Consider the following 23,965-nt stretch of genomic DNA (forward strand, 5'->3'; position numbering starts at 1 on the left):
TCACATTCCCAAAGCTGCCCTTGGCCCCTGCACAATTCCTTGTATGAGCATTATACATATATTATAAGCATTATTTCTGAAGTTGGAAATGTAGTACAGGATGAACCCCAGCAAAAAATGTGATTATGTTTCCAAGAGTTCCTCTATTTATTGTATTCACCATTTCCTCTAACAAGATTTGACCATGATCCACTCCAGGCATATCCTTTGGGTATGTTTATACTGGGATTTTTAATTGCAGTTAGTGTATTGCCCATCAGTTTTCATCAACTACCTAATTTATATTTAAGGTATTTCATGATGCTGTGCTCGAAGACATGGATGTCCATGGTTTTGTCTAATATGGCAGAACTGTAAATTAATTAGTAATGTATCCTCTTTTTGAAATTTAAAACTCAGTATAATATTGCCTTTTTCCAGTGCTGAAAAATCATGACTCAGATTCTCCAAAACTGAGATTTAAAAAAAAAAAGGCAATTCATTCTTTCTTCCCACAATCTCTTTTTTTTTTTTTTTCTTTTGAGACAGGATCATTATCTTCAAATCCTGCTCCACAGCCATAAGAGTTACATTTTTTTTTCTTTTCCTGAAAGCAAAGATTCTCATCTAATCAAGAGCCTCAGGGGATTAGGTTCTAAGGAAACACCAAATATTGTGTGAGTTGGGGTTGCATTGCTAGGCCTTTTGAGGAGCTGTCAAGTAGTTAGAGAGAAATTGTTTGGTCTGTAACTCCTTTGGAATGGAAACACTGAGTTTGAACTGCCTTTATTACAAGGTCTGCATTGCTGAAGGGAAGAGGGTTGAGAGCAGCTTCTAAGTGGTAAGAGATGGAGAGAGAACAAACTGTGTAAACGAATTTTTAAAATCAAATATTTGAGTTCTGCCCATTTATTTTTTCCATGACTCTACACAGAATGAAATCTAAGTTTATAGTATCAGAAATCAACAAATGAAATACAACTAGATAGAATGGCATGTGATTATTTTTCTCAAGTTCTTACAGTATTTTCACTTTGGGCTTCACTAGATAACATAAATGCTCAAAAGCCCTGGGAAGGGGAAGAGGGATTAACTTCTCCCTTAATGAAAAAAACTCCTTATCTTCAGCAGAACTAGGAAAACTCAGGTTTCACCTTCCTGCAGTCTCTAAAGCAAGGTCAATGACACAAACTTTTCTTTCTGGGTCCTAAGACTGTCAGTGTTTAAAAGCCATTGGGACAATGGCCTTAATAATATTCATATTAATGTCAATATTACTGATACTATTAATGTCAATGCTAATGTTAATATTAATATTAGTCAGCCCTGACCTGGGCAGGCAGCTGGACAAGATGATAATTGCAGGTCCCTTCCAAATGAAATAATCTATTCTGTTTTGTCCCTGACCAGCATCTTTGCACATCCAAGCTTGTGCTCATCCACTGTGGTGCTGCCTCTGTGTCACTTTAAAGCTGTAAAGCTCTGCAGTGAAGACAAGTCCTAAGACAGGAGAAAGAATGTCATATGTCAGACTGACTTCATCTTATTACAAACCTTAGGACAATTTTAGAATGCCTTTACCATCCGATCACTTGTTTCTCCACAAAATTCAAAACCGGGCACAGGTTCTAAAATTCTCCTTTGTGCCAGACACTGCCAGCTGCAGGTGTATTTGTGTCCTGCACGCAGTTTCATGGGCAAAAAAGAGCCTGAGGAACCTGGTTTCTGCTTCCTGCTCCTCTCTTTGTGATCCTGAACAGTGCAGAAGCTCTCAAAGTTCTTTTCATGGTGGAGAGATTAAATGGCAGTGAGCTGTGGAAGGCAATGGTGCTTTATCAGGCTTTGTAAATCTCTCCTGTTTCAGAGCAGGAGAAAATTCACTTCCTTCCTGCTATCCAGACTAGGAAAAATTCACCTATCAAAAGCACTCTCCTCATCCAAGTTACTTTAACCTTCAAATCCTTTCACTCATTTTCTCCCTTGCTGCAAGAAGTTTCAGTTCTTTTGCCTTCTCACTGAATCTCTGCACATGTACTTTTCTCCTTCTGGACTTGATTCTGTTTCTCTCCTCGTCACACCCTTCGTCTGGAACAGCCTGGAATCCACCTTAAAATTCAGCTGCTTTACTTGGCCATTTAGCAGCTCTTCTCTGCTGTCTGCTCCCACCTTCACTCTTAATCTTCAAGTACATCTGTCCAAACTGCATTAAATGACAAACAAGATTACAAGATGCTGAGCAAACCCTGTCTCCTTATGTGTTCATTAAGAAATTAATCTCTCCACAGAGCTGCCTCAACAACAGCAGGGAACAAAAACCACTGAGCAAAAACGTCCCTGGCCATTTCTTTTGTCTTCTATTTTGGTGGGAACAGAAGGCATGAGGGAGGCAGAGAAACTTGTTTGCATTTTAGCTGGTCTGGCACGGACAGCAATTCCAAGGCTGCAGCACTGGGTTAGTGACAGCCAAATGAACCAAAAAGTCATTTTAAATGCAAGTGCAGCTCAACAGCTGACTTCTACCCACTGTAGCAAGGGAAGAGCAAAAACTAACCAAAGGACAGAAAGAATTCTAAATATTTGGAGTGTGATTGAGGCTGTGGTATGGCAGCACATACATGTGACCATCATGGCTGGGCAAACTCAAGGAAGGAACCCAGTGTTACACCCAGGGAGAGGAGGAAGAGGAATATATTAATTATTCAGGCAAGTATGGGCAAAGCAGAAAGCAGCTTTCTGCCTAAAATGCAGCAAAATGTGCTGTTCAACACTGGATTAAACTGAGGGGCCACATCAGATCCCTCAGCAGTTAAAATACCTTTTTTTCCCCCATTTTTTCTGATCAGTTACACCAGGTGGAGCTGTCTCAATCAAGCAGCTACAAGGTTGAAACACTTTGGCATTTCTTCAGCTCACTAATTACCTGTGAACCTCTTTGAGTTTTCCAGGATTGACTGTCATTCTAGGTGGTCCAGACACTTCATGGAACAAAAATATTCCAGACTACCCAGTGGTGGTAAGATTGTGGAATGACTGTTCAATACCATCTGCCAGGTAAATTATATGATATAATTATTTTTCTCACTTAAATCTCTGTTATAAAAATAAAATAAAATAAAATAAATTAGGAATTTAATGGCCTTCTACATACTGAAAATAACGAAGACCTGCAGGTGGCAGAAACCTCAGATTCAGCTGTTCTTGTGCCCAACTTTACCTCACTGTGAGGATAATCTACAGCTGATACCACTGGTACCAGTAATGGAGCAGTAAAACCTGGATGCACGCATTTTATTGCAGGTCTCATTTCCCACCTTGCACAAGCACAAATCACCATAAAGAACTTCTTGACCTTTTCAGTGCAAAATACAGAACCTGACAGAGTGGAGTCTGCTGGCAATAGGTTTGCTGTGTTTAATTGTGCTCCCATGAACAAGCAGCTCATTTCTGCACACTACCAGCACCACGGGCTGAAGGGCAATGTTAGCTAAAAAACTGCAGCAGTAAAGTTCACAAACACAAATTCACACAAACACTTGAGAAAACCTTTGTTTTCCACAAATGAGCTTGTAAATCACACAGATTCATTGGTTTGTATGTTTAAAAGGAAAAAAAATATTAAAGGATCACAAATACCAAAGGATTTTGATATTTTATATGTCTGAAAGCCCAAATTTCTTTATTACACTGTTTGCTCTACCATAGATAAGAAAATGTGTTTTTTCCGTGAAATTCTTTCTTTCAATAATGAAGGCAATGGATGTTTGCTTGAGGCATCTATTTACCATTCCAACCACAAAAATAAAATGAGTACTGGTAATTTTATGCAGACCTTATCCCATCGACTTTCTCGAGTGTTGTGTTCTGTGCTTGTGTTCAGCATTTTGGAGAGCTCATTCTGCTCAGGAGAGCCTTGGTTTCTAATGAGAAGATGCTTGGCTGCTATGAACCCAAGGGCAAAGCCACATTCCCACAGCTGAAGGTGCAGTGCTTGAACTCTGTCAAGAGTGACTAAACAGATGGCAGAAGACTCGTGATGCGGAGCTGACACTCCCAGGAACAGGAGAGCTGCACTGAGGAGCCCTGGAAGCAAAAAGCTGAGTGGGCTGGGAATCACCCCTTCTTTCTGTAGCTGCTCTGAGAGGCTGGCACTCCTGAACTCCTCCACGGGCTACTTGGTGGCACATGGGTGGCTGCTCTCCCATCCTGCACCAACATCACTTTATGCTCCGTATTTCAATTACTCCCTGCATAAAAATAGTATTCACGTATCACGCAGGCTGGGATCCAAAAGTCCACCCCCTTCCTGACAGGAGGGATTAATCTTGGAGAATACCTCAGACTTTCAGATAATTTCCCTCACTTCTCACATTTCCCTCAAGTTCCCCCCCACTTCGTTTACCCCCCTCCCACACACGTGATGTCGAGAGAAGGAAGAGCAGAGAGGAAGGAGGGCAAGATTCCCATGGATCGGCTCCGGGAAGGAGAAGGAGCCAGATCTCCTCCCACGCCGACTGGCACACGGCAGCAGCTCCAGGAGAACACAGTCTGCCAGCTAAAGGGCACGGCCAGCCCTTCTCCCGTGTGCCATCTGCGGCGCGGACGGGCAGCAGGGGCACAGTGCCCGATCCTGTGGGAATGGCAGCGCTGGGCACCCTCCAGCCACGCTGACAGCTGCATCTCCCACTCTCCAGAGCTCATCACTGCATGGTTTGGCCCCAGTGCCTCAGAGCTGCTCCAGAAACCCAAAGCCAGAGCAGAGGTGGCAATGCCTGTGGCAGGGCTGGCGCGTTGGTAGCCAAGGCACGATGGCTTTTGCCACAGCACCCGCTGACTCTTCTGCCTCTTCTTCCTACCCACTCTTTTTATGAGCCTGAGCTTGGCACACCTTCATTGCAGCTCAGCCCTATAGCCCTGATAGGCACAGATGAGAAAAACTGCACTGGGCCAAGGGAAACTGATCCAGAACATTTCCTGTGGCATTCACATTCTCTGAAAAAATCCCCCAGGATTTTTCTCCTGGGAAGCTGAGAAGCCTCAGAGAAAAGGAAAACAATTCTTATCTCATTTGCTTCCCCTGTGTTGTGCTCACATGTGGAATGTGTTTGGAGATTGTTTACCCACAGGTGATTGTTTCATTGGATTCTGATGTGAATTGTTTTGACTCTTGGCCAGTTGGGGCCAACTTTGCTGAGACTCTGGAAAGAGTCAGGAGTTTCATGATTATCTTTTTAGCATTCAGTAAATATCTCTTCTGTATTCTTTAGTATAGTATAGTATTCTTTAATATAATACAGTATCATAAAGTAATAAATTAGCCTTCTGAGAACATGGAGTCAGATGCATCATTCCTGCCTTCATTGGAGCTTCCCTGCAAATAAAATAGGAAATGGATCCAGAGCATTTCCAAGTGGCCCATCCCAGCCACTGGAAGGAATGTGTGATTTCAAGGCTATTCGGCAAGATGGATTGCAAGTAGATGGGCTAATCAAGATTTTTTACACTGTATTTGGTCTGAATTTTAAGTTTTGGCAAGAGAAAAGTCAACATATCCCCTGTGTATGAAAAAATTCCTGTGAACTACATCTTTTGTAGCATGTGTGGAATGAGTAGTTGAAACACAGTTTACAATGCACCTTAAAACCTGCAGTTCTGGGTTATTACATAAAACTCTGAAAATTAACCAAGTGAAGATAATAAACTGACTGTAAACAAAGAGAAAGTGTTACTTCTACTGTCCAAATAGAGTACTACTGCAAAAAATAAATAGCACAAAGGAAAAATAAACCAGATATTTAAAATTTTCAGATGTCACCCTCAAAGGTGACTTCCATAACAGAGGAAAGATAATTTAGCTAAAAAAAAAAGGAGGCTTTCAGATGGTGAGAGATTGCCCAATGATTTGGAAGCCTGCATCAGAGTGGAATTTCTATTTGGATGTCACTGTTCTGAGGCACAGAGCACTAATGAAAACCTCAAATGCACCAGTCTCCAAGCAGTGGAAATCTTGATTTATTCAACGTTGCCCATTTTCTTGTCTGCTCTGGTGGTCTCTGACCCTTCTGTGCAATTGCAGAGTCTACACTCAAATGACAACTACATGCAGAACAGATGAGGGATGAATTTAGGGGCTGAGAACTAGAGGACTTCCATTAACACCTAAACACAGTCACACTCTCCAGCTAAGCAGGCAGAAATACACAGCGAGCCTGTGAAACATCACTTTAACGTGGTATAAATCTGGACCACAAGAACTGATGGGAATTTTGCCACTCTGCTTCGCAGGGAACAGGCTCACATCCTTGATGTGAACACTTCACACCACTGCAAATCTTATCTGTTTTACAAGCCTTGCTCAGCTCATTGAGATGGCTGAAGCACAACAATGACAGAAAATCTCTTTTTACCTTGAACATTCCTGCCAGTAGATTCGTGATCCTCCTGTTTCCCCTCCTGTGTGGGCTGTGTGATACATGACAGGATATGGCTGAGATTGTAAATAGCTGCATTCTAGTCAGGTGTGTCATCTCAGACTAAGTTTTCTCTCAAACTGCACGTGATATTAGCAGCTTCATTAACAGAACGGTTCATTTATGTACACACTAAATGCCATGCTTTGCATACTGAGCTTGGGATGCTCTTGGGAAGCACTGCATTTTGCCAGGCTGTGGGGATGCCACGGGGAAGGATCCCTTTTCATCTGTAGTTTGTTTGGTTTGCTACTTCTGCAGCAGGGCACCAGGAGAAGCAGCGGCGCAGCCGGCCAGACCGTACCGCTGAAATCCCTGCATCAAAGGGCAAACAAATTAAAAAAAACCAAATAGAATTGAAAATAAAATTAAAAACCATTTCGTGCTGGTCCAGCCTGCCAGTGGTTGGCGACCAGCACAGCTGCATAGTCCAGATTCAACTCCCAGCCTTTCAACCAGCGTGGAGTGTGAGCCCTGGAAGTCGCCTTCAGGAAGGGAGGGCAGTCTGTCCTTCCTCCCCAGGCACCTTCTGTATGAGGGAAGGCACAACACTGGCTACCCCCAGCAGCAGCCAGAGGAGAGCTCCAGCAGAGAAACACACTTCAGGCCAATTTCAACATAAGGGTGTCTCAGGGGGATCTGTCCTTCTGGGATGAGAGGACAACACGGAGGGTTTTCTATTGTGCTTCGTGAAGTGTCAGATAATTTGGATAGGGAAAAAGGGGTGGTAAGTCAGGCTTTTTTTTCTGTACGTCCACATTGAAGATGTGGTGTCTTCAATGCCAACAGAAAACAACACTTGCTTTGCAAACTCTCTCTAAAGTGGGAAACTAAGCCCCAGGAAACCTAAAGCCCCATGAGAGAACTCAACTCCAGAGATTGTCTTTGATCACCCGAGGTTCTTCAGGTGGCTGCACACAAGGGCTGTGGAAACAACACACCCAAGCACAGTGGATTCCATCTGGAAGCTCACACACACCAGTCCTTCCACAGGAAAACTCAGAGGTATTGCAAAAGGGGCAAGTTTTCCTCTGGAACACATCCACAGGTTCAGAGCAAGCACGCTGGAGTAGCAATGGCTTCTACATGTTGCACACCCACACATGCATAGTACTTTAATCAGAACTTTAAGTATTTCAGATTTGTTACAGAATTAAGCCACCTGAAGCACATGAAGCAACTAAAGGCAGGCAGTAGCTCTTTAAAAGCTGGGCTAGGGGGAGGATACTCCCATATCACAAGGAAGGCTTCTGTGGTGGCCACAGTAGCAGAACCAGCAGCCAGAAATGGATTATGAGAGATTTGAGGTATGGGTTAATGAGTCATGGATTATTTTGTTCGGGTTTGGTTTGTTTTTTTTTATTAATGTAGTTATTTCATTTTCAGCTCGAATGTTTGTATTTAGCCTTGTATTCCAGGGGCTTTTGCAGTGTTCAAACTCTGAGCTCCTCTCGCAGTAAGCCATTCTTAATTCGAGTGGAGGAAATGGAAATATAGAAAGGATGCAGCCACATCGTAGGGACCTGAGCACGCTAGAGACTTTGCGCTGAGAAACTGAATCCCTAGTTTCTTTGGACAACGGTTCTAACATTTTCCAGGGTCTCCTTAGAAAACCCGGCACGGTGGGCTCTGAAAGCTGGTCTCTAGCGAGCGAGCGATGTGGGCACCGCGAGTTTGATCCTCTCACTGCAATCACAGCCGCCGAGAGCCCGAACAGCGGAATCCCTCCCTCCCAGAATAGCGGGGTCGGAGGCTCGGGATGTGCCTGCCGTGTCCCGGGGCCGGGGACCGCCCGTGCCCGCCGAGGGGACCGCGACCCTCGGTGCGATCCCTGCCCCCTGCTGCCCCGGCCCCCGACGCGAAACTTGGCTTAGGGGCTCCTCCATCCCTCCCTCCATCCATCCCTCCCCGGGAGCCGTCGGGGAAAGGCAAAGTTGCCGCCGGGGCGGGGTCCGGCAGCCCGGGGCGAAGCAGCCGCAGGCGGGCGGGCAGAGGGACCCCGAGCCCGGCCGCCTTCCCTCGCTGCCTCCCGCAGCATCCTTACCCAGCCCCGGCACGAAGGTGTTGAGGAAGAGGCAGATGACGGCCACGGGGAAGGGCATGTAGGGGATGGCGGCGCGCAGCGGCCCCTTCTTCTCTCGGACCTGCACCACCACGCCGCTGGACGGGCCCGAGCCGCCCCGGCTGGGCTCGGCGGCCGCCGCGCTCTCGCCGTCCTTGGGCGAGGGCTCCATGGCCGTGTCCCGGCGGGATGGCAGCTCCCGCCGCCGAGCGCGCTCCCGCCGCCGGCGCGGCCCCGCCTGCGCGCCCCCGCGCCCGCCCTCCGCCCGCCCCTCGCGCCGCTGGAGCCCGCCCGCATCCCGGTTGTCCCGGGCCCCCGGAGCCCTTCCCCGCGTCCCGGCTTGTCCCGGGTCCCCCGGAGCGCTTCCCTGCATCCCGCTTATCCCGAACCCCTCGGCAGTCGCTGCTCGGAGCGCTTCCCTCGGTCCTGGCTTATCCCGAGCCCTCGGAGCGCTTCCCTGCATCCCGGTTTATCCCGAGCCCCTCGGCAGCCGTGTGCTGCCGGAGCATTTCCCTGCATCCCAGTTCGTCCCGAGCCCCCGGAGCGCTTCCCTGCATCCCGGCTTATCCCAAGCCCCTCGGCAGCTGCGCCGCTGCCCTGAGCGCTTCCCTTGAGTCCTGGTTTATCCCGAGTCCCCGGAGTTCTTCCCTGCATCCCGGCTTATCCCGAGCCCCTCGGCAGCCGCTGCCCGGAGCGCTGCCCGGTTTATCCCGGCTTATCCCGAGCCCCCGGGCGCTTTCCCAGCCGCCGGAGCCGCGCTCCCCTCGCTGGTCCCGCCTGGGCAGCCAGAGCCGGGACGAGGCGCTGTCCCGTTCCCCGCTGGAATGGGGGAGAGAACTCCATGTGAGGGAGCGCAGGAGCGGTGGAAGAGCGTGCCCTGCGCGCCCGTAAAAAGGGAAAGTGTAAGAAAAGGTGTAAATTGAACCCACACGCGTTTATTGTGTGAAAATCGCTGCGGTGGGGAGGAAGAGGGAGGCGAGCCGCGGGAATCGGAAGGCAAAGAAAACTGTCCCTGGAGAGCTGGTGGCAGCTTGGTGTGGAAATGTGGCTTGGTTCCTCCGTGCCAGCAGACAAAACGTGGCTTTGTAGGGCTGGTGATTATTGTTCAGCACAGAATTCAGTGGGTGAAATGGGAATAAAACTTGAGCCAGTCTAGGTAAAAATAAAATAAAAAAAACCCCACAATAATTGTCCCTGTAGATGGGATTCAGCAGAGAAAATGGGGAAAATATTAAAGGCATTAATCCTGATATAAAATATAAGTGTGACACATACACAGTGTCTTTCCATGAGACAGAGGATAGTCTATGTCTTGCTGTGTGTTTTGAAGCTGCAGTTTTGCCCAAAAAAATTCCTGCAAGGAATTTGGCTTCCAAGAGAAACCTTGAGCTACTTAATTTATGCCACTTGAATACCACTTGAGGAATGCCTTATTCAACAGTTTAATTGATTAAAGTACAAATTAGCACAACGAAAATGTTGGGTAAACTAAATGAGGGAAATGCAGAATCCTCTTCCTAGGTTACATCATTTTATTTTTCTACTAACTGGGCTTGAAACCACAAAAACATAGACCATGTAAATTCTCTCATCTTTAATGACAGGTTTTCTTTGCTTATCTTCTTATCTCTTTATTTTCTTTGCTTATCTTTGGCTTGTCTTCTGAGTGCATTTCATCCAAAAAATCTTATTTTTTTCATTAAGCACAAAGTTTAGACATGTTTCTGAAATATATTAACTAATTTGGCTTTTTGGGGAAGGTTTTTCAGTTTTGTTGGGGTTTGGGGCTTTTGTTTTGCATTTTTATTTTGTTTCTTGAGTTCTTTTTTTTTATTTGACATTTATTTCCATCTAAATAGTTCATGACAGCCTAGACTCTGTATTGCCTAGACACAAAGCTATTGGAGAGCTGCACTTTCTCTTGGAGAGATCCAATATAACTGATATGGGCTCTATATTTCTCTGCTGGTTGATCAAACCACAGCCAGATGAGAAATCCTTATGGTATGAATATGGATTAATTAGAGCCTGTACAAAGCAGAATCCAAGTTGGAACACAATCAACAACTTGCAGTGACATAATTCTCCCTAGGTCCTGGGAATTGTGTGTGGGTGAGCCCACATCACCTACAGCAAAAGCAAGCAAAGGGCCATTGTGAGAGCAGCCCAAACAGAAAATCAAAGACGGAGATTAATTAAAACAATATTTTGTCAGAAACGCTTAATAACAAGTTTGGCTTTTATGGAGCGTTTCCTAGGAATATCTCAAAGCCTGTGACAAATGTGAGCTAGTTCATTTACTTCTCCAGGATTAGCTGGCAGTGTGTAAGGCTTTCTCTCGCTGCTATAAAATGCCACCGCTCCCAGACTCAGCTGCATCATTAATTTTGTGCTGCCAGTGCTGGTGGAAGCTCTGGAATGCCTCAGGCAGAAGTTATGACTGCTTCCCGAGGGTTTTGAGGATACCAGGGTGTAACGAGTTGTGACACTCCCAAGCTTTTCTGAACGAGGGAGTTGGTGGCAGCATTTCTCTGTTGAGGCTTCCCGTGAGGCTCAGAGCATCCTCTGCTGAGCACCCGCGAGCTGCAGCCTTCCCTCTGGCCCAGGGCTGTGCTGGAGAGCTTCAGCCAGGGAAGGCAGGAATCCATGGAAAGGTGTGCTAGGACCTAAGCAAGGAAATGTGGCCCAGAGCTGAATTTTTTTTTTTTTTTTTAATGAAAATAAGGTTACGGTTTATAAAAAGCGGTGATATTTGTGTGTGCTAAGAATACTCAGATTTCCCCAGATCTGATCTTTTAAAATGTTCATTTCGCTTCTCAGCATGAAAACAGCTCACAGAACTGCTATGTATTTATATATATAACATTCTTTTTCTGCAGCTGAGACAAAAAATTGTTTTAAAAAAGTGACAAACCTAAAGTGGTGTTTCTGACTGTGGAACTCCCCTGGCACACCAGTATAGCACCAGTATGCTGACAACAGGGCTGGTGTCATCCTCCCCAGACTCCTCTCTGGAGAAGTGCTGCAGGATGCATGCAAAGCTGAAGACACACACTGCTGCTGTGCCAAGGGCAGCTTGACAAAGGGAGCTGAGACAGCTGAATCTCCTGGGTGTCTGGTGAAAGAGCAGGTGGTGCTGGCCCAGGTGGCAACAAGGACATCCTGCAGGTGGCTGGGTCTTGCACACTCTTGTAGCCCTTAAAACCAGAGGAGCCTGGCCTCTGACTCCCTGCAGCCTGGCAAAGAGTGTAGTTGTTGTTCCTTGATGAGCAGGACAGAGAACCTGTGTGTGAAGCAGCCTTGTCCCAGTGCTGGCCAGCCTTGGGCTGGACTTTGTGGTTGCTAGTGGCAGCCTGGCTGCCAAGGCTTTGTGCTGAGCTACCCTGCTTGTGGATGCTGCTGTGGGAAGCAGGTGCTGGGGCTTTGGTCAGTGAATGATGTGAGAATATGATGGGTGTGGGAATTCCACATCCATCAGGCCTGAGGGACTCCAGCGTGTGGCTCATGGCCACCAAACACCCAGTCAGAGGAGGATAATATCCTAGCAGAGAGCAGAAGGGATTGGTTATGGTCACTAGCTGACTTTCAAGGAGCTGTTATGATGGGAGTTTTCCCCTTTGTTTTCCACAGAGTGTAAATAAGCTGTATCTCAAACATTTTGCAGGTATGGACATTTTGAGCTGTACACTAAACAACGAGGGAAGTGTTGTCAGGCTAAAGGGAACTTAAGATCAGATAGTTGTTTTAGTTTACCCTGCAGCTGTAGAATGATCTTTTCTTCTTTCCCTGCTTGCCCTGGTGTTTGTGATGTTCTTGTGGAGAACAAGTTGTTCAGTGGAGAATTGGGGATTCTGCAAAAGGAAGGGATGGTGCTGCTCTGTTACAGTGCTCTGAGGGCTGGGCACACCACAGGCTGCCTCTGACTTTGGAAAGGGAGGAAAAAAACTCCTGCAAACTGAATGGACACCAATGACATCCCTACAGCAACCAGGGGTTCCTCTGTTTTAAACACACCCCTCTCCTGATCTTGGGTTCTTTCCAGGGCGGCCTTGAGTATCTTACAAGTATGTTAAGAAATACAAAAATAGATGCAAACACAAATCATTAGAAGTGTTATTAACCAAGACAATAAGGAGCCAAGCAGAGCTGCTGCTCACTAACAATCCCTGGGGGACAGGAGGAGCCCTGCAGTCTGCACTGCAGAGCCCCAGAGTAAATCCAGCACGGCTCCACACGCTGTGACTTAAAGCAGAGCTTGGCTCAAGGAGTACAGGCAGCCTCCCAACAGAAAATATCAATTAATTCCATTCATGTGCAGGAGGTTTGAGCTGTGTCTGCCACTAGAAAATCCATTGTACCAGCTCAAATTGGGGCTGGCACAGCCCTGTGTCCTCACAGAAAATGCAGCTCTGTGCAGAGGAATGACATGTTAAAGTGCCACTTGTGGCCCATGTCAGAACTGAGTCTTGAGACTGTCATGAACCTGAGACCTCATAAATTGCTTTCATCTGACAAATGTCAGACAGTCACATGAAGCTGGGTTTGTGACTCAGTGAGCTTTTCCTGGTGCAAATGAGAGCTGCACTTGTTGCTGATATAGTACCTATCCTGTACACGCAAGACTTCCCACTAGTTAAAAAAAAACAAACGGGATTCCTTGTGTCCAATCTGCATTGATTCCACTGGGAATAATAGTGGCTTCATATTTAGTAATTATTCTTTGTTCCATAGGTGTCAACAGGAAATTTTACTTTCCATAAATTTCTATTAGTTTAGGACTTTTAATATTGGCATTTACAGCTATGTCCTGCTATGTCTTAAAAACATGTGGTGGTACCAAGATCACCACAAAATGCTTAGGACTCCAGGACAAACCTGGACAAATCCCCTGGCTCCTGCCTTCCTTTCCAGGCTTCAGTTAGAGCATCCCTTCATCCTTACAGCCTGTGCAAAATAAATTGCAGTAATTTCTGGGAAACACAAGGATCTCATTACAAGAGTCTTCATGTTTTAATGCCTCTACCTGTTTTTCTTTCTTCTCAGCTCGGTGTTCATGCAGTTGTTCTTCCTCCAAACAGCTTTGGACTGTTCCATGTTGCCCCATGTGTCTGTGCCAGGCTCTGTAACATCCCCTGAATTCACCCACTGTGAGCTGTGGTGCTCAGACAGAGAAAATCCACAGTGAGTAAATTCTCCCAACAGAGAAAGTGGGAAAACAGTCAGGAAAATCTGTACTTATCACACCAATGACAAGGTAGGTGAGGAGAGAGGACAGGCACTAGAGAAACACTGTGGACAGCCCCAAAGCAATTCTGCAAGCACAAACATTCCCCTGCCCTGTTCAGAGTCATTCAGGTTTGCCCTGAAAACAGAGCAGACACCCCAATCCCTGGTTTATCTTCCTGCATTCAGAGTTTTCCAGGACATGTGAGACATGAATGAAGATCTGGAGCTCAATCTATTGATTATTGCACCCCAGCTTTGGATTTGGGTCTGCCTGCAGTTCAGCTGTGGGTTCTGCTTTAAACTCGTGTGACTTAAGCTTAATGTCAGTCTCCATCTGTGCAGATGATCTGGCAACACCTCTAGAATGATCTCTAGAGAGTCAGAGATTTATTTGGGATTTACCCGTGACTGTTATGGGTTAACAAAGATGTTAACCTTTACTGAAACCATCAATAGTGTCAGGCAGCTGCATCATGTAAGATAAAGAAAGAAACATGACTGGAATCTATTTGTACCCTGCTTGTCCACTGACACCAACTGCTTGTCCAATGGAAGTCTTTGCTCTGAACTGTATCCCGTTGATAATTTTCTGCCACTGAAATAATGCTCTTTGTCTTCATCTCTGTTTGTTCTTCCCTGTCATTAAGTCTTTTGGGTGGGAATGGACAAAAATTAGAAGACTTAGAAGCATTAATTTCTTATTAATTTTTATTAATTTTCTTAATTTCTTATTAATTTTCTTAATTTCTTTTCAAACGCACAAAAATCTGAGAAAGAAAAGGAGGCTCTTGCTCTCTTCATTCTATGCTACCTGTATTTTTTCCCTCATTTCCCTTCTGTCACTGGAACAAACATGGAGAACATCAGGAAGGCTACAAAAACATCAGGAACACTATAAACACCAGCTGCCAGTGTCACAGGGGGTGATCTTGTGGCACTGGCTATTTGTTTTGCTGCAGATTATTTTTGAAGAGTCTTGAATGTCTCTATCCCCATTTGAGCTCATGGACACTCTCTTATACTACTTACAAGTTCCCTTTTCTTCTTTTTTCTCAGTTTAACCTCATTGCCCCCTTGCACAGCACCTTGCTCTGTGACTTTTTCTACCTTGCAACACAGCATAACATTTTGTTACTGGTTTAGCATTCTGTGCTCTTCCATGGTGCTCTTTGATTAGAGCAGTGCTCCCCAGCACGAAATAATTATTGATCCCAGGCATTATGGGATGCTCTGGGCATTCACTTTTTGTGAGTGTGGGTGGTACAAAGTCTCTAGGTGTTAGCTCTTGTGACATTTAGTACTTTGGATTGTTCAGTCCTCTCACACCACGGCTCAGTGGATCAGTTGATGTGCCTGGAAATGCCCGAGGCTTTCTGGCTTAAAAGGTTTGTGTTTTCCACGTTTATTCCTACACCTCACAAGATACAGTCTCCTTTCCCCCCTCTTCTTTTCTGCTGAGGGGAATCTCCTTTCCAAACCCATTGTCTCCACTTGCTGATCCATTTTTCTCTTTCAGCCTTGTCCTGATATCTGTAATTTCTGGTACCAGCCTTATTCCAACACAGCCAAATTTCTGCTGAGGCCAAGAGGAGACCCTGTTCCTTCAAGAACTTTTAGCCTCACCCAAAAAATCCAGTTTCCTTACACAGCTATGGAAGCTCTGTCTTGCAGCTGGTGGAGAGGCAGATTCTTCAGTCTTCCAGGAACAATCAAGTCTGCTTAAATTGAGCATTTTTTTCTATGGTTAAGTTTAGGTGAAATCTGTAGGAAAAATTAGGTATCTTCATCCATTTGGCATCTTTTCTGCATTTCCTTCCTTAGAGGACAAGCATCTAATGGTTTAGAACACTTTGTGCAAAGCAGAACCAAGCATCTGTGTGTTTGGTTTCTGAGTGAGTATATTTTGCCAGAGACTATAATTTAAAAGCTGAGTGCTGTTACCATCGTGCTCTGGTCAGGGCTGCTCTGAAGGACATGGGAAGGATTCAAAAGCCTAAAGTAAATCACAGCAGGGCTGCAGGTGGTGGAGAAATACCACTATTCAGAGAGGAGAACTAATGAGCAGCAGGAGGCAACTGAAATTATGTGACAGGGAAATAATTTGTCTGTGTAATGAAGCACCTTCAAATTCAGGCGCCTGAAGGATTAAACAATCCTGGAAGGTAAGTGGGAATGGATTACTGGGTGGATTTAGTGGCTTTAGGGTGTCTGAGTTACAACTTAAGGCAGTGTTTGGACAGATGAGATTCCCTTCATTTTACACTTGGCTTGCCCCCCTTAAGGTCATTCTTGGACATGTTTTCTAGTAGGAGGGTGAGATGAGATGGGAGCTTTTTGCACACAGTCTGTTTCTCTCAGATTAGGTCTGAGGGAGGCAAATGATGTTCTGTGGCTTGGGAAGCACAGCAGTCTATCAGGTGAACTACTGCAAAGCTGTCACGCTCTGCATGAAATGAAATTGCTCTTTAGATCAAATTTTTTGCCTCTTACATGGTACTTTTTACTTCTCAATAAAAGCTGGTTCAGACAGGTTCATAAATGTTATGTATTGTAGGACAGCCCTTTCAGAAAGCTGAGAAATAGAAAAGCATATGCTGCTGCCCTTTTTTGGGATTTGCTTGAATCGTGGTGATGACAGAGGCTGGTTTACCAGCACACGTAAATTTTGATCCTGGAGAAAGGTACCCATTTATTTGAGAGCTGTGAGGAATCAAATTTACCAACGCAGGAACAATGGAAAAGAGTTTTCTTCCTTGTAGTGTTCTACCTCTTATCTGGAGGGACCAATAATAAAAATTAGTCCAATAGTGACTTAGTCAAGGTCCAAAGAATGAGTCGTTCAGTATTTGTCTCTCTGCTGCAGCTGCCCATAACTTTATAGTCTCAGTTGGGTGGGAATCAGCAGCTCTTGTGACACAGGTCACATCAGATGAGGTGTGAGCCATAAGCACTGCTGGATAGCTCGGGGGTTTCCAGCAGGATGGGGAATGTTATACGTGGAATGAAAGATATTTTATGTTCTCTGAAGCACAGCTGCCTGGGCTCTGCTCCGTGCTGAAGGATTTGTCCAGCCCTTTGTGGGACAGCAGCAGATCTCTGGCCTGTTCCAAGGTGTAGATACCCTCAGCAGGAGTTTAATAGTTTCAAGCAGACTTGCTGAGAACAGATGAAGGGTTTTGCCTGGTATCAGTTTCTCTGGGTCTGGGTTGAAGGCACTGGAGATGGTAGTTCATATTTGGACTCAGATGTTTATTATTTCTCATCAGTAAAACAGTCTCACAACCATGAGTTTGGCAGCTTAGAATGCCACCCAAACCCATGAAGAAGTGTGAAGAAGAAACCCAGGACAGAACCCTGTGCCCTCCATCTTGCTTCCATCCACAACATACTAAAAATCCCAAAAACTAAATTTCTCACCTAAGTGATTCACCTACACTACTCTCTGTAATCTATTTCACATTTTAGTGGTTTCCGGTCTATCTTGAAGTTTAGAAAACTTTCTCCATGCATGAGGGTCAAAGTCAGTACTCCCCTGGGGGTCTGGGCACTCCAGAGCAGACAGAGAAATATTCCCAGTGCCCTGGGTTTCCACACCTGAGGAATGCTTTCTTGAGATCACTGATGGTCAGCAATGTGTAAGAATTTCAGGGAGTTTTATCATATCACCCACTGGACTTCAAGTTTTCCAGTGGGGATGGGACTCAGGGAGAGGCCATCCTGTGATCCAAAGGGGAGGCCTCTTGTTGTGTTCAAGGGGGAGAAGTTTTAGATATGCACTGTCAAGTGTTCACTGCAACATGAACTTTCTCTGCTGCCAGTTCTTTCTCTCCCTCATGAGCAAGTAGGGGACTTAATTTTCTAAGACTGTACTTGCTGGTTTTGCAAATGCTGCACTGACATACAACAGATTGTAGCAATGTTCTGTAGCTATTATTAATTAAAATAGGAGAAAAATGGTATTTTTAAGCTTGTTCAGCAAAAGAAGAAATTGCAAATCTGCACTCGAAGCTTAATGCACCCAACTAATGTTGGCAAGAGTTGTGAATGTAGAAGTGAAGGTTGTCATAACCAGGGAGGCAGTAATGACAGGAGCTGCTGCTCAGGCCCTGGGAGCTGGCAGTAGCAGTGTCTGACATTAGCATGGGGGCTGAAAGTCCTCTTGTAAGTGGACTCAAGCAAGGACATGTGGGAAGGAAGGCTGGTTCATTTGTTTCAGCAATTCATCCACCTGCAAAAGACTTCTGGTGCTATCAATGTGCTATCAGTCTAAACCACTGCCTGCTAAGCTATATTTATTTTCTTCCTGAGATCCATCTACTTCTTTTTTATTTCTCCTGCCAGAGCTGGAAGATTACTTTAAATTGCTTTTTGGCATAGAAGAACACCTGTTAAAATTCCTTTTAATCTAGAAAGGGATTAATGTTGCATTTGCTGGTCTTATTTTCGCCCACAGGAAGCCTATACCTGGTACATTGATTTAAAGAGATGAGTCAAGTGCAATGGAGACTGGGCAGGAAGTATTCCCAAAACCCTGAAAGGGGTGTTTATGGTGGAAATTATTCTGGTTTTGGATTTCTTAGGTAAAAAGGGATAGCAGCTATATAGATGCTGGATAGAGGACTATGGTGAGCTCAGGGGAGGACTACCATGGCTGCTTTTGGTTTTCAAAGGCTTAAGGACAGAGGTCAGCCTGCAGATTTCTACCCTTGAATAAAAGTGCCTAATTCAATCTGAACCACTGTATTTCAGGGAGATTGGAGCGGTGCTTTCCATCCCAAAGTGATTTTCTGTGCTAGAGGAGGCCTAGGGCTCTTTGCTGAGGAAATCTGCACTGGGCTCTGTGTCACAAATAGCTGGCAAAGAATTCCATTGTCTGATTCTCCTGGGCTCTATAGGAATGCTGGCTGAGGCAGCTGGAATACTTATTATTGATATGGCTGTAGGGAACTGTCCAGCCATGTCAGAGGCTGATTCAATTCCATGATCTCACCCTAAGCAGCCTAGTGCCTTATCTGCAAGGCCAGTGCACATTCCTCTTGTGAAACCCTTACTCTGGTTGCTTGGGGAACTTTGCCCCAGTGTGCTTCTGCATGGAACAGACTTCTCTGTTAGAGTTCAAAAAGAGCATTTCAAAATGTCCAACAAAACTGGAAAATCCATGCTCAACAGATTAAAATATGATTCTCCATTTAGTCATTATTGTTGGGGAAGTTGTAATTTCCCGAGTCGTTCCTGTGTGTCCTTAATTGGCACCTCTGTTCTGTGTCCACCCCCTTGCTGTGCAAGTGAAGCTGTGGGGTTTTTCCTGGATTTTGGAATCCTCACAGACCTAAACATGCACCAGCACCTCCCCAGCCCACCAGGTCCTGGTCGCTTCTGCTCTCTCTGGTTGTTTTTTTAACACTCTCGTCCCCAAAAAGTGTGTCCACATCCCTGTTACTCAGCAGCAACACAAAGTGCTGTGGACAGCACCTTTCCCCAAAGGTGTTTGCTGCCCTTTGAGATGAACACCTTGCAAAGGGCTGCAACTCTGTGAATTTTTTTTCCCTGTAAGAAGCTGTATCCTCAGGAGTTCAGCCTTCCTGTGGCACATTCAGCTTTTACTGAGCCCAGGCAGGGCTTATTTCACTCAGCTGCCCATGTGGAAGTGGCAGGGGTGAAGCATGATGGACCTCACTCCTTTGATTCATGTGCTGCTGTGGGGTTTTTGTATTTTTGGTTTGGTTTCTTTTCCCTTTTTTTTTTTTTGGTTAATGGTTTGATTTTTCTGAGACAGATCCCATCTGGCCCTGATGTTTTGTCAGCCTTGTGACATTCTAAAAAATTTTATAACTATTTCTGGCGTTATCTCAATTTCTGACTATTTCTGCTTTCTTCCCAAAAATGTATGGCTGTTCTTGGCATCTTCTCCACATTCCTCATTCCTTATAAACATTGCACAGAAAAACTTGTTTTATCCACGTCTGCTTCTTCTGTGTATAATTTACTTTTCTACTCTGCAGAAGAGCTGTCCCCTCAAACATGCCTCAGCTATCTGTAATTCTCCCTTGTCAGAGGGAGCAGTAATTCTGTCAGCCTCCACTTGCTGCTTTGCCCATCAGCTTCTTGTGCACTTCTGATTTTTGTCTCTCTTTGGAGGTTTCTGCATTGGGATTTTGAAAAAGAAACACAGAAAAGGAATACTTGTTATTGTAAACTTTGAGGTGTTCTTTTTGTTTCCAAAACAGATTTAATTAGTACCAGAAATCCTTAAAAGTTCTTTCAATTTGTCTAAGTGTGGAAAACATGGCTCCAGGGAAGATCAACAGAAGATTTGTGCGCTTGGCATAAATATCTGTATTTATGAGAAGAGAGGTGATCTGAGAGGAGGTAAGGCTTTTCAGCTCTGTTGACAAAGGCACAAGCCAATGACTAGTTTGCCATCTAAACATTTTTTAGGGTGACCTGTTTGATATCTGGCTGGCTGGATGGCTATGAATGGAAAGTTAAACTTGTAAAGGTGGAACAGTCAGTTTTCTACTGACTGATCCCAAATCTCTCTGCTCCCCCCTTATCAGTTAACAGCATTCCCATGGGTAGTTCTGAAGGTGTTTGCTGCTGTACCCCAAGCTCTACTCTCTCTGTAAAATTAATCTGGAGCTCTTTGGCCAGTTCATAACCTTGAATCTTTTTCTTTTTTTTTTTTTTTTTCCTTTCTGTTCAGCTGGGGAAGCTTTCCAGCCTAAGTGATTTCTGTGCACATCCAGAGGTGCCATGACATCACCCACTGGCATATTTCCGTGGTTTTGGTGTGATGGTTGAACTCTCTCCATGCATACTCATCAGTGTCTCCAATTTAATGGAGAATTAAGAATCCAGCAAGTTGCAGGTGCTGTGCCTGAAAGACACAGAAAGGCAGCAAACAGGCCTTGAAATTGTGAACCATTGTGAGTCTGCAAAAGTCTGTCACTGCTGTCAGGGACTGAAGTGATTTGATAATTCTGTCAGCCTAGCAACACAACAATACTTCAGGAGAGCTTTACAAGCTTACTCCATGTTTTTCCCTTGTCAATAAGATTTGTTATTATTTGGTGTTTGCCAGCCTTTCTGTAAGCTTGGGAGAAGCTCCTGCCAGAAGTGTTGTCAGAGTAAACTCCCCTGCACTCTAGGGGGAGGGGGAAAATCAGCCTGAACACTGAAATAAAATCATAATTGGTAGCATTTGGAGGGACTTTATGCAGTAGAGCAGCCCAGTGTGCTGTGCCAGTTGCTGTGACCTTTAATGGCCCACATTTAGCTTGGCTTTCCGAGGATATTTTTGTGAGCCTGCCTTGATCTACGAGATCTAGACAAGACCTTGGTCTTTTAGATCTAGACAAGATCTAGGCAAGATCTCTGGCCTTGGTGGTTTCCCACAGGAGTAGATTGTATCTGTGCCAATTCCATAATGACATGCTATCTACTGTAGTATCATATTTTAGGACTTTCTCAGCAGTATTGCTCAGCAGCAGAGAACATCCCATAAAACCCATATGGATCTGTTGGATGCCAAGGTTGCATCAATGGTGTCTCCATAGGGCTGGAGAGCAGCAACAGGAGGAATATTGGGATTTGTAGGGGAATTTGAGTGGGTAGGATCTCTCAGTCTCTTAGCAACAGCAGGCCCAGCAGGGTATGGCACTGCTTGCTGGGGGTGTGCAGTCCCCTTTGGCAGAGAGAAGAGCAGAACTTCAGCTCTTCAGGGGATGGGGAAAGGAGGGGAGGAAGTAAGAGCATGCACTGGGGGAGAAAGGATGAAAGGCAGCTTAGCTGGTGCCCAGCCACCAGTGAGCAGCTCGTTCCTTAGCAGCAATGGGATGGCAGTGGGGAAAAGGTGTCCTGGGCTCTCCCAAGGCATGGTGTGTGCAGCCTTGGGCTTCACTTCCATCCCTTCCCCCTAATGCTCCCCACGGGGCTTTGGCACGGGTAGGTGTCACTGGTGCATGGCTGAGTGTGGGATTTGCTGGGCCCCCAGGAGGAACTGAGAATCTGACTCCGTGTGCTTAGAAGGCTAATTGATTATGTTATTATATTATATTAAAGAATGCTATACTAAAACTATACTAGAGAATAGAGAAAGGATACAGACAGAAAGCTTAACAAGATACTACTTAAAAACTCTCTCTTCCAGAGTCCCAACACAGGACCATGATTGGTCATTAAGTAAAAACAACTCACCTGTTGGATAAACAATCTCCAAACCACATTCCAAAGCAGCAAAACGCAGGAGAAGCAGATCAGATAATTATTGCTTTCATTTTTTCTCTGAGGCTTCTCAGCTTCCCAGGAGAAAATCCTGGGCAAAGAGGATTTTTCAGACAATATGACAGTGACAGCTCACCTGCTGCCTTTGCCTGCCCCCAGAACATGCCTGGCTTCCCTGGCCCTGCCTGCAGCACAGCAGGGTGAGCCCAGGACTTCCTCCCCAGCCTTGGAATTGTGAACTATTGTTCAAAATTTCATCCTGCTGCTGCGCCACAGAGCACTGGGAGACTGCAGGAGCACAGGCCAGTGCTGAGCTTTGGTGCATGTGCCACTCAGATTTGCCCTTTGCATTATAAACTCCTGCAGAGCTGGTTTCTGAGGGTCTGTCCTCATGTATTTCTTGGGAAGTTCAACACTGTGCCTAAAAGCTGTGTTTTGCAGCTACACCTGTGATCCCCTGTGCTGTGTTCGCTGTAGTGACGATGGTGGTGCTGATGCCAACGTGCATTTTGGAACACGAGACTGAATCACACACAATCAGTCATTTCCCACATTATTGCTCTTCTGGAATATGGGCTATGTTTGCTATCTAGCAGGTAGGCTGTGTTTTTTCCTTAATGTAAACAGTGGGCTTTTAGTATATAAAATACCTTAAGTCATCATGAGAAGGGAGAGATGAAGAAAGGAGAATGGGACATGAATACCAATGTTCTGCTTAACCTTCTTTCTCCTTCTGAAAAAAATATCAATGCTTTTTTTTTTTTCCTCAGGAATGGTGCAGTTTGCTTCTTTATACCTGGAGAGGCATTGTGTTAAATCCATTATGAAACATTATAGGTGGTGGTGGTGGCAGCATAATGGCATCTTCCAGAGACCCTCTTTTTCACAGCTGACAGGTTGATGCTGAATTAAAGTGTCTTCAGAATGTCAATATTATTTATTTCTTACCTTTACATCTTTCCTTGTTTTTTCTTTTTTAATGCCACATTAACACATAAAACAGAGAAGGAAAAAGGATTCTCTCTTTTGTTGCAAACCCTCTCTTTGTGGCTGTTAATGGCAGTGGGAATGATGACATGCAAAGTGTTCCGTAAGGAAAAATCAGAACTGAAAGTCAGAGTTGTAGTCTCAGCTGTTTATCCTGGCACTGACTGCTACAGTTCAACCTCAGCTTCTCTGCAAACACAGATCCTGAATTCTCTTCAAAACTGATCCAGAATCAGTTCTGAGCACTGTGACAAACCTCAGACCTCCTGTTCAACACGTTGACATTTACTTATGACTGCAGAAGGTGTATCTGCCTCCACTCTCCTTCCGAAATATCCCCAAAATGTGAGTTTTTAAGGTGACTGGTATTATTTTGTAAGGGGAAAGTCTTCATTGCTGGCAGTCTGAGAGATGTCTTCCACATCTAATTTCTCTTGAGGGAGATTGATGCATCTACAGCAGATCTGCAGCTACCACTGATTGTAGATGTAACTGAATTGTGAAGAGCCTGATCCTTGGCATCTCTAATTTAGGCTGTCCTATGCTTGGCTTCAGGATGTGTTCCTGTGTAAACTGATCTGTGTAATAGCCACAGGTGAGAGGTCTTTTACAGTTCTCCTTATGCTGCAAGTCACTGCAATATCTGTTCCAATATGGGATGTAAATTTTCCTGTGTTACACTTCTGCCCTGTGCTGTGACTCAGGCAGTGAGAGAGAGCAAAAGCAGAGCTGGTGCCATTTGCCCATCAGGGTTAAAAGGAGAAATTAACAAAAATGAATGTACTGGAAAGGAAAAAAGGGATGTATGTGTATGAATCTTCAAAAGAAAATTCCTTATCTGTGATCAGTAGTGATCTGTGAGTGGTAAGAAGCTGTGTGTCAAGGGAGAAAAAGGAAATATCTGGTAAAGGAACTAAAAATCAAACTGTATTTGTCAAAATGTCTGAAAGCATGTAGCCCACTGGCAGACCTGCTAGGGCTACACGAGCTCCTTTAATAAAATCAGTAACTACTTCCAAAA

The 23,965-nt window shown here is 45.0% G+C and overlaps 1 protein-coding gene and 1 long non-coding RNA gene across 3 annotated transcripts in view; one reads left to right on the forward strand and one right to left on the reverse strand.

Annotated features, from left to right (window-relative positions):
- STUM (stum, mechanosensory transduction mediator homolog) overlaps positions 1-8,757 on the reverse strand; it is a 49,128-nt gene extending 40,371 nt beyond the window's left edge. Inside the window, exon 1 of one of the 2 annotated variants that reach the window (XM_064415366.1) lies at positions 8,491-8,757. In XM_064415366.1, the coding sequence (XP_064271436.1) occupies positions 8,491-8,680 (190 nt within the window). In that variant the 5' untranslated portion in view covers positions 8,681-8,757. The remainder of the gene's footprint in view (positions 1-8,490) is intronic. The other variant, XM_064415365.1, reaches the window with a different exon arrangement.
- LOC135297618 (uncharacterized) overlaps positions 7,127-23,965 on the forward strand; it is a 46,993-nt gene continuing 30,154 nt past the window's right edge. The window contains exon 1 of the long non-coding RNA XR_010359551.1: positions 7,127-7,753. This is a non-coding gene — a long non-coding RNA (uncharacterized LOC135297618). The remainder of the gene's footprint in view (positions 7,754-23,965) is intronic.

Source organism: Passer domesticus, chromosome 3 (genome assembly GCF_036417665.1).
Source record: "Passer domesticus isolate bPasDom1 chromosome 3, bPasDom1.hap1, whole genome shotgun sequence".
NCBI lineage: Eukaryota > Metazoa > Chordata > Aves > Passeriformes > Passeridae > Passer > Passer domesticus.